Genomic DNA, 10,874 nt, shown 5'->3' with positions numbered 1-10,874 from the left:
TGTGATAAAAACTGACATAATTTGCGTAGACTTAGCGCATTTTGTTTTAGTTATAGTACCATAACGAAACTGAACGAATGACAATTCTTTTTTTCAGTCCGGTTTTATAACGAAAGTGAAAAACCCAACCAAATTTGCATAGACTCACCGCGCAGGGACCAACAACGCTCAGGTTTTACCAACGCTCGAGTTTCACCGACCAACGCTATCCCAATGTTCCATCTCAATTTTTATAACTTTTTTTTGTTTTAGTTTCCGTACAATAACACATGTAACAGAAACTGACAGAATTCATGTCAACTTACTGCCTCAACACTTAGGATCGGTAATGCTTGTGTCTTACCAACGTTTCGGATTTACCAACCTGCCCGACGCAACGTGCTGGGTTAAAAACTAGTTATCTATATCAAGTAAAGTTGACAATCGGTGCCACAGAGTTGAAATTGTTTCCAAGGATTTTTCATATATATTAAATAGATATTTTTGCACAAATACAAAGGTTTGGTTCTGGCTGAATGGCTAGGGTGGTTTTGTTAGATGTTTCTAAGTCCGGGATCATTCAATACAACGGTATGAACACGATACCAAGGCAAACTCATGGAAATACCCCTTTATGAAAGAAAAAAGGCGGCAACATGCTATTGGATGGTGGTCCCGCTTATGGGGTCAAATCAAGACGCTCTAAGAAGAAATATTTGAACGTATATGATACTTGGGCTCCGGGAGGAGGAGATGTAAGAAAAATCACCAACTTGACGCTTAGCCCAAGTATCATATTTGGTAAGAGAGGTCTGCGGAAAATTTTGGGAAAACGTCAACGGTTGCTGGCTGGAAATTTTATTGATAAAACCTTTTCAATTGTAGCCAATATCTTAAGTCCAAATTTTGAAAAGATGAATAAACAGGTTTATATAAAAAGAATGCTATAAATATTCCGAAAGAGTCATTTCGATTACTAATGGACAAGTATTCTTATCTGCCGACCTATTCAATGCTGGAATCCGACCCGCTATTAATGTGGGTATCTCCTTATCTTTGATTTGCCCGGGTTCAATTCCTTTCCAAGTCAATTTTTTCTTCCAACATTGCATCATTGTGGTGGGCTATGAAACCCGTTTAAAAACATGATTTGGTTAACCAAATATTTAGAATATAGGTGTGGAAAAAAAATTTTCTTGAAAAAATATATAAAACATGTTTATGTAAATACAATTGTTAAAACGTCCGAGTTTTACCGACCAAATAATCGTTTTTTTAGGATGGCGATTTTTTTTTTTGTGATTATGCCACCACCCTATCCAATCTGTCAGACTATGTTGTCTTAACCGGGTACACGCTAGCTTCAGAGACAGAGTTTGTGTTGGCTTACCGTCGTAACACTCGGGTTTTACCAACCAAATAAGTATGTTAATTTTGTTTATAATACTCTATATGAGTTCCGTTACTTTTTTTTGGTTTCTTATTTTAAATATGTTAATTTGACGAATTAATTATTAGGTTTAGTTCTGGTATCATAGCAAACGTAGTCAATACCAACCAAAATTGTGTTAACTCGCCACTATAATACATGGGTTTTACTGACCGGTTTCCTGCGTGACGCGCGGGTAAATCACTAGTTCACAATAAAGCATGCAAATATCAGAATACAAACTTGTCACTCGCAACCCCCTTTAAGCCCACCAATGTACACTATAACTATCCTTACAAAACAATAAAACAACACATTATGACAATTCTTTTTCACGTTTTCTTTTTATAAATTAACCACAAATAAATATCAAAATCACACCCCCTCACTGCGACTGTGAGGGTGGGCATAAAACACCATCCCAGGCGGCTGTAAAGGTGGTGGGGTGGAGGCAGGGGCCATAGACGGCCCCTGATAGACGTGCACAAAAAAACCGGTTCCGGAACCTAACTGGTGGAACCGAACCGGAACCGGTTCCAGTTCCAACCCGGTTGGTACAATACCCGGTTTGGGTATTTTTGTACCCGAAAATCGTACCCGGTTCTCCTATTTGTATGTCAGTATCAGTTCCAACCCGGTTCTTAATTGGAACCGGTTCGGTTCGTACCTGGAAAAACCGGTTCCGACGGGTTTTTTTTGAATGGTCAAACAAAAGTCAAACTAGTCGTTGGAACCGGTTCCAACGGTAATATAGCCGTTGGAACCGGTTTTTTAGACACCAATTAGCCGTTGGAACCGGTTCCAACGGTAATATAGCCGTTGGAACCGGTTTTTGAGACAATAGATCCGTTGGAACCGGTTCCAACGGTAATATAGCCGTTGGAACCGGTTTTTGATGCCCAAACCTATATATAACTTGTTTCCACCACTTGTTTCACCACCAAACTCAAAAACAAACTAAAATACTACTCCTTTAGCAAACCCGTTCATTTACCCGACCATCCAACTAAATATTATTATGGCACCCATCAAAAAAACTAACAAGAAGGCTAAGAAGAGTGCTTTTGTTGCCCCCGTTCCTGTTACGGAGGACCCAAGGGTTGTTACGGTAGTCAACCATAACCGCAACCAAGACATATGGAAGAATTGGGATTTGATTGTGGATAACGAAGGTTATCAAAAGGCTCGTTGCAAACTATGTGGTTCAATATTAAAGCACGATTCCAACTCTACTTTGAGAAAGCACATCGAGAAGCCATATTGCAAGGCGTTGAAAGGAATTGGCACGACCGATCAAATTGACTTGGGTAAAGATGGTACACTATTTCGTTACAACACGACTCAAGTTCAAGATAGAATGGCAAAGTTCGTTATTCAACGAGGTTTGCCGTTTAACCACTTTGATGACCCGGAGTTGACGTCGTTGATTCGCGAAACTCTACAACCGAGATACACACATGTAAGTCGTACTACCTTAAGACGTCATTGTATCAGGTTGTGGGAGTGTGTTAAAAAAGAGTTAATCGAGTCTTTTCATTCTTTAGAAGCCATGGTTAGTTTAACTACCGATGTTTGGTCGGCACCACACGGGTTGCCCGAATCATACATATGTGTCACCGCTCATTGGGTTGATCCGGTGACATGGCAATTGATGAAACGCACCATCGCTTTTGAAAACTTCCCGTTTCCACATACCGCCGAAAAATTGTTTGAATTACTTGATGAAGTTATAACGACTTACAACTTGAGAAATAAAATATTTTCGATTTCGTTTGACAACGCTTCAAACAATACTAAGGCGGCTGAAAAATTTATCATTAAATATTCACCACCTTGTTTCGGGGATTTTTTTCATGTCCGATGTGTTGCACATATCATCAACTTGGTTGTTCAAATAGGTCTTGACAATGAAAACATTTGTGATGATTTAAAATACTTTAGACTTATGTTACAAGATGTCTTCAAAAGTGGTAAAAGAAGACATCTTGAATATAAGAACTACTGCAAGTCGGTTGAAAGAAAGTATTTGGGGCCGAATTGGAACGTTCCAACCCGTTGGAACTCAACTTGTCATATGTTAAAGTGTGCTTTTGCCCAACGCCAAACTTTACAAGCTTTTCATAACAATCTTGTTGAAGAACGCGAGGCCGATATGTTTCCGGAAAGTGTTTGGGTACAAGTCGGTTATTTGTTGGAGTATCTTGACGTGTTCAAAAAGTCAACAACAAAATTATCGGGAGTCTATTACCCTACTAGTTGTTGGGTTTTGCAAGAATTGTACTATATGTCTTGTGTTTTTAAAAGCTTTGCGGAGAAGAACAAACTCTTCGAAAATATTGTTGCGGTGATGAAAGAAAAGTTCATAAAATATTTTGAAAACATACCGCCGGTCTTTACTTGTGCCGCCGCATTAAACCCCTATTGGAATGTTAATGGGGTTGAAACAACGATTGAGGAAATATTCGACAACTTAGGTATGCACGAGATTGACCCGAAGTTGTCGACAGAAGCGAAGGACAAATTCAACAAAAATCTTCAAGACCTTTATGACCATTATTTTCAAATGTATGGTCCAAGCACGAGATCGTCTTTTGTGAAAAAAACAACTAGTAGGCCGTGCAATGACCCACTTATAAACTTGATGAATAGGATTCGTGAATCGGCATCTAAGAGGCAAAGAGGAAACACACCAAGTAGCGAACTTGGTCGATATAGTGGAGCAAACTATGTTGAGGGCGCAACGGTCGACAAAATTCGCAATATTGATTTGTTGGCTTGGTGGAAAGGTAAACAAAACGAATTTCCCATTCTATCCGCCATGGCTCGTGATTTGCTTGCCGTACAAGCCTCAACGGTTGCTTCCGAATCGTTTTTTTCTCTTAGTGGGAGGGTGTTATCTATGCGAAGAACAAAACTAACTCCCGAGTCTCTAGAGGTTTGCATTTGCCTAAAGGACCATTTGGATGCGGTGGATCGTGTACAACACAAGGCGAACTTTGAAGACGAAATACCAATAGAGCGTCATATTCATGATGAGGAGGCGGAGGACGGGGTTTCTTCCGATAACGAAGACGAGGGTGAAGACGAGAATGAAGACGAAGAAGAGTTGTAATTATTTGTTTTGGTAAAATTATTTGTAACTTGTTCAACAAATATTTAGTTTTGATTTATTTTATTATAATTACTTTTGTTACTCATGACTAATTTTTGTTACTTTTTTAATAACGACGAACATTTTATTTATTTAAAAAATAACTATTACAAACATTATTAAAACATAAACTATACTAAACATAACAACTAAAACATAAAAAACAAAGTCCGTCGTTTTAATCCGGGAATACTTACTTTTGGGTTGTAGAGCCGGACGACTCTCCCACTTCCATTTTTTTAGCTTCCAACCTTCTTTTCTCTCGACAATACTTATTCGTATGTTTTCGTAATGTCGAGTTGGACCCTGCTTTAAGAAACTTCGAGCAATATTTGCAACGTGCCAACTCATGTGAGTCGGTCATGAGACACAAATCGTAATGAACCTAAACATCGGGGCATCTTGTTGTTTCGATCACCATAACAACGTCATCATTAGTTGCCATTTGTTGTCGGTTTAAGGTTAATTGTGGTTTGGAGTGTGTTTTATAGTTTTGGAATTGGTTTAACAAGTACACAAACAAACCTTGCTATTTATAGTAAGAAAATAACCTATTTGTAGTTAAAAAACCGGTTCCAACGGTCAAAAACGGCTATATAGCCGTTGGAACTGGTTCCTAACGGCTATAATATTTAAATTTCAAAAAAAACCGGTGGAACCGGTTTTTACGTAAAAACCGGTTCCGGTTCATACCCTACCCGGTTCTTAAAAGTTAGCATATCTGGGCATCGGTTCGGGTCGGGAACCGAACCGGTTCTTGATTGGAACCGGTTCCATTTTACAACCCGGTGTGAAAAAACCGGTTTCGAACCGGTTCGGGTTTTCCAGTTGAACCCGATTTGTGCACGTCTAGCCCCTAATGAGTCACAGGAACCATCATATAAGACGGTGGCGGAGGCATTGGCGGTGTACTGACACCGCCATACGGAAATGTGGTGGCAGGTGGTTGCAAATATTGGTGCGAAGGCGGTTGCATAAATTGAGGTTGTTGGGAGTTTGGTAAACGCGGTTGGTAAGAGACGGGAAGAGGGGTGGTTTTTGTTAGGCCTTGTTCAGCTGCGAGAGTCGAGAGAACAGATGACATGATGTATTGAGAGGAGGTTGAAGCTGTAAGTTTATCTGCAACTTGTGCTGCTATGTTAGAAGCATCAACAGATGGTGCTTTGATGTCTGTTATGTAGTTTTCGTCTTCGAGACGTTTGCGCGTGTTTTTTGCTTTCTCTTTCTGCGCTTCCGCCACCTGAAAATGTTTACAAACAACTATTAGTATTGTTGTTATTACCATTATCGTTATCTTGGTTTTATAAAGTGTTTGGCACTCATGCATTTTGATCCCAGAAGCCGATGCGCGCACATGGCATACGCCTCACAATTACAAAGTATTAAATAATTCTTTGAAAATAATATTTAAGTTGTTAACGTTTAAACAATAAAATATAAGATGTTCTCTTCATCTGTGGTTAGAATTGTTCAATTGATGGTCTAATTTGTTCAAATACTCGAAAACACCTGCCGAATCAGTGGTTAGATTTGTTCAACCGATGGTATAATCTTACCTAACCCAGAGACGATTTATAAAAGCAATATAGGTGTTTGGGGACTAAATCCATAACTTTTAAACTTGAGGAAACTTTACTAATTATTAACATTACGACTATATTTATTTAATTTTTTTTGTGTTTAGAACTTAACAAGTTATAAATATTATCCACCAAAAAAATCAGTACTTTTTATCAGGTAACGCCTTGCATACGTGGCGCACGCCTCGTACATGCATTGTGGAATCAAAACACCTCAGAGCGCGTTTAAAACGGCAGTAAACAAGTATACAAACATACCTGCATTTGGGTGCAAACATTCTCTAACTCGGACTCCTGAAAATATAAAAAAGCAAAAACAAAATATCATTTCCTATAGCATTTAGTTTGTAAAGTATAAAACAATAATATGTATTAATAATAACAATAACAAATGTAATAATAATACCTGGTCATTCAACGCGTCACGCAGCTGAGACACAAGGGCCAATCTATTCGCTTCAACAACTTTAAGTTTCTCTATGCACTGCTTCAACAGATTTTCTTCTTCCTCAAGTTCTTTAGACAAACTCTTCCTTTTGGGATCTTTACCTGCATTGACCGAGTTTTTGGTCAGCACATTTCTTGGACCATATAATAATACTTTGTACTATGTACGCATTGAAATAAACCTACCATTTTTTAATGCCAAATCAATATCTTTCTCCATTTTCTTAACACGCCGAACCGCAGATTTGCATTTATTCATCTCTTCATCTTCACCGTGGTTTTCACTCACGACTAAGTGAAAAGCTGACACAATTCTCTCTGCTGTACTTCCGATACTGAGTTTCTGAATAAAAGATAAAATTGATAAAAAGAAGTCACATGACCAAAATTGTAAAGATATAATAGATGGCAAAATGTGCAGGTAACCACCAGCAAAATTAGGTAAATTTTAGGTAGAGGTCCAATAAGGTTGGCTACATGGCCGAGCCCAAGTTTGACTCAGCTCGAGGTCAGCTCGTTTCGAGCTCTCATTCAAAAGCTTGAGCTTGGCTCGTGATTAGTTTTTTAAAGCTCGAAGCTCAGCTTGTTTATTATTCATTAATTAAGTTATATACAATTTGATTAATTTTATATATATTTTTAATTACAGTTTTTATATATAACATAACATATATTATTAAGCTTTTTAACATTATTTTAGAATTATACTTAATACATGAAATAGCTTATAAATAATAGGCTCATGAGCTAGCTTGGGCTCAGGCTCGTCTATTAGCCAAGCTTATTTCAAGGCTCGAGCTCAGGCTCATGTTGGTTTAAGCTCAACTCAATTCAGGGTTTTAACAAGCCTATCTCGGGTAGATGACGAGCCGACTTGATTCAAAATTTTAACGACACAATTCTGGGTAGCTCATGAGCCAGCTTGATTCGAGCTTTTAATGAGCCGATCTCTAGTGGCTCACAAGCCAGTTTGACTTGTTTACACTCAAGAAAATTATTTTTATAAGCAGTTGTGAGTCAAATATAATATGATTTCACTAATAATCTGAATATCTGATTATTACTGACCGTTCTTATGGAACGTGAATCTCTCTTAACAATTTTCACAGAACGAGGACGTTTTTTTGAGAACTCAAGCGGTTGAGGTGATTCTTCTCCAAGCAACACAGCTTTAATGTTCTTTGCTTTGGATCCAAACACTCTTCTTTCTTCCCATATATTAACCTGCCATTCACATCAACTCAGTTAAAAATAGATCAATTGAAGTATAGGTGGCAATCATGACCCATTGTTCAAATAATGGGTTAATATGAGCCAGGTTCATTTGGGTCACCTTAAACTAGTCAATGGGTCAAATTGGGTTGCCTTTAATTAGTCAACAGGTCAAAACAGGTAACTGTTAAAAAACTTAAAAAGGTTCAAATGTGTTAGTACTACCCATGATCATTTGTGTCTTCATCTGCACCAACACCAGCACTCCACCCCCGACGCCATCGACATTCCACCACCATCATCGATATCCCATTACAGCAGCCGTGGGGATGGGGGTGGCTGGGTGAGCACCTTTTTTTCTAAAACAACTCATTTTACCCTGACTTGGGGTGGGGAGGGGTGAGGTGGGGTTGATACTTGTTTTCTAAAACGACTCATTTTAACCTGTGGTGAAATGGGGTGGGTGTGGGTACGTTTTTTTGTAGAAGTAAAACAGTTCATCTTAACTCCCGGTAGGGTGGGGGTCGGGTGTGGGGTGGAGTGGATATCATTTTTGTAAAACGACTCAGTTTAATCCAATTCCATTTTGGTTAGAATCCATTCTGCTTAAAACTCATTTTGCTTAGAACCTGTTTGGACCTGAACTCATTTTGCTTAGAACGTGTTTTGACCCGAACTAATTTTGCTTAGAACACATTCTGGCCAGTAACCTGAACCTGCCTAGTTTGCCAGGCCTATAGTTAAGTAACCAGCTATAGCTTAGGGTTTAATTCTACATCCACATAAATAGAGACAAAAAAAACAGACATATAAGAAGAGTTTAAGGATGCATACGAGTCGGGTGACAACACTTTTCCCATGATCATTGCCTTTTTCAGTAAGATCTTTAACGGCTCCCGGTAGAACCTTCCAAAACTCGGTCACAAATTCATTTCCTTTGCGTTTGCTATTTTGAAGAATATCATTTGCAAGGTATAAAAGAGGAACCTTTTGAGCCACCTCAGCACTGTGGAACTGTTTTTCCCATGTTGTAACAACCACTTCAGCTTTGCTCCGGTGAAATATACACCAATGAGACAGTGCTATACAGAGTCAAGAAAACAACAATATGTGACACAAAACTATGTACGGCCAAATAAGCTTTATTTACAACCAGAAGCTGCACTTTCGTCTGTATTACATATAAACCTATTTGTTAAGTAAACCTTTCATAATTTCTTCATTACTTATGTTTTTACACATAGCCTTGTTACCAACCCTAATTTTGACCCAAAGCCACATGAGGCAAGCACATCATGTACGTAAGGCGCAAGGTTATGTACAACCAAATAAGCTTTTATTTACAACCAGAAGCTGAATATTTGGCATCTCTTTTACATAATAACCTATTTATCAAACAAACCTTTCATAACTTATCCAGTTATCCACCCCTGAGGTTTTTTTACACATAAACCTCCTATTAACCCTAACTTTGACCAAACTTGGCCCAGAACTAAATGGCACGCACATTATGTATGTGAGGCACAAAACTATGTACAACCAAATAAACTACAAATCTTTCATAATATCTTCATCCCTGAGGTTGTTTTTAGTTTTTACACACAAACTTCCTACAAACCCTGGTTTTGACCAATTCTGACCCATAACTACATGAAACGTGCGTTTTAAAACCAGGGCAACCATTATAAGCCACAAAGCGTTGTTCTTGTTCATATGATAAAATATAAAAAATAAATGAAAACACAAGCATCATCAAGTATGGTAAGAGAATATCTTATCATGAACTGTTGCATGTCATCATATATCAGATTTCAGAACTCTCAACACAAAAGTAAAATACCTAATATTCAAAAGTCCAATAGCTATGTTCATTGCTCAATGGTTTAACCATTAAAACTGATATTCAGATCAATGATTTCAGTCTTGAGTTTCTATTGCTTCCTATAACTAGCATAATAGTGATATCATTAAATAGGTCCTAATACAAATTGACATTTAGAAGATTTTGCAGAAAGAATTAAGGCAAAAGATGAGTAATGAACAGGTACATCCCACATCGACTAGCATAATAAACATATAAAGGAGGATACTTTCAATACACTGTTGAGTACTGTTGAGCTTGGATAGCTTGTCGGCAAGTATCTGTTCACTGAAGACGCTATTCATCCCACTTCCATATACCAGCAGCAATCAATGGAATGAAGAGGATTTGAGCCCTAGAATGAATCTGTAAGATGCAAATGCCACTTCAATTATGAGGATTCGATTTGGGGGATTGAAAAAAAAAAGCCCTAGTTTTGTCTCAACGTCACCGTTGATGATGAATTGAGAGTTTGTTGTTATGTCACAGAAACAGAATTAGGGTTTTCTCTTCTTTTATTATTAATTTCTTAGGGTTTGATAAATTTAAATCTAGAATGGAAACCCGGCTTTAGTTTACTTTGGGTTTTTGGGTTCGGGTTTTATCATGTTTGATTAGTTAGGTTTTGATTATTTGACCTAGAGAGCTAAAAGAAATTAATGAAAAATGTTTATTTAACCGAGTATTGAGAATAGAGATGGATGCAATCGAACAAAAAACTAGATAATTGAAAAAATGCGATCAAACAAAACCTATAAAATCAAATGGACTTGAAATCGATCGAATAAATCTTTAGAACTGTTCCATAATTGAAAAGTGTAGAACTCGAAGAATAAATAAGCAATTGGAACTTAGAAGTAGAATAATCATAGAACTTAAATCGATTGAATGAATAGAAGAGTCGAATGAATCTTTGATTAAATACTAAACGAATGAATGTACACTATTAGGTTATAAAAAGCGTAACGGGTATTTCAAATTTTCGGGATGACCTGAAACCCCAAAAACGAGTAACCAGCAGCCGAACCAAATTAAAACTGTTCCGGATCGAGTTAACAATTTCTCACGTCGGTTTTTGGGTTACGCATGAAAGTTACAAGCCTAGTTAAAGACATACTTAAAAGGTTGAAACTTGAAAAAGTGGACGCATACATATTGTAGAGATATTGCTATAATAGGCTAGACGTGATACATTTAGACCATGTGTTATGCTTA

General features: G+C 37.7%; 1 protein-coding gene across 1 annotated transcript; it reads right to left on the bottom strand.

The window, feature by feature from the left end:
- Positions 1-5,415: 5,415 nt before the first annotated feature.
- On the bottom strand, positions 5,416-9,965 carry LOC143587522 (uncharacterized). The gene is made up of 7 exons (XM_077068791.1): positions 9,889-9,965; positions 8,633-8,880; positions 7,655-7,810; positions 6,773-6,929; positions 6,546-6,688; positions 6,398-6,433; positions 5,416-5,799 (listed from the first exon to the last, which is right to left on the bottom strand). The coding sequence occupies exons 1-7, from the start codon at positions 9,962-9,964 to the stop codon at positions 5,416-5,418; spliced, it is 1,200 nt and encodes a 399-aa protein (XP_076924906.1). The 5' UTR covers position 9,965.
- Between the last annotated feature and the right edge of the window lie 909 nt (positions 9,966-10,874).

This window comes from Bidens hawaiensis, unplaced genomic scaffold (assembly GCF_021521415.1).
Source record: "Bidens hawaiensis isolate Kalapana, Puna unplaced genomic scaffold, B.hawaiensis_p1.1 tig00035541_1, whole genome shotgun sequence".
NCBI classification, from domain to species: domain Eukaryota; kingdom Viridiplantae; phylum Streptophyta; class Magnoliopsida; order Asterales; family Asteraceae; genus Bidens; species Bidens hawaiensis.
Note: the sequence above shows the minus strand (reverse complement) of the source record. Positions and strands in the feature narration are given on the sequence as shown.

Bases quoted from the DNA above. Each gene is read 5' to 3' on its own strand.
- LOC143587522 (XM_077068791.1), bottom strand. From the start codon at position 9,964: ATGAATAGCGTCTTCAGTGAACAGATACTTGCCGACAAGCTATCCAAG. The intron at 7,811-8,632 runs GTATGCATCCTT...TGTGAATGGCAG, and splicing joins AAAGTGTTGTCACCCGACTC to GTTAATATATGGGAAGAAAG. The intron at 6,434-6,545 runs GTATTATTATTA...TTATATTTTCAG, and splicing joins GTGACGCGTTGAATGACCAG to GAGTCCGAGTTAGAGAATGT.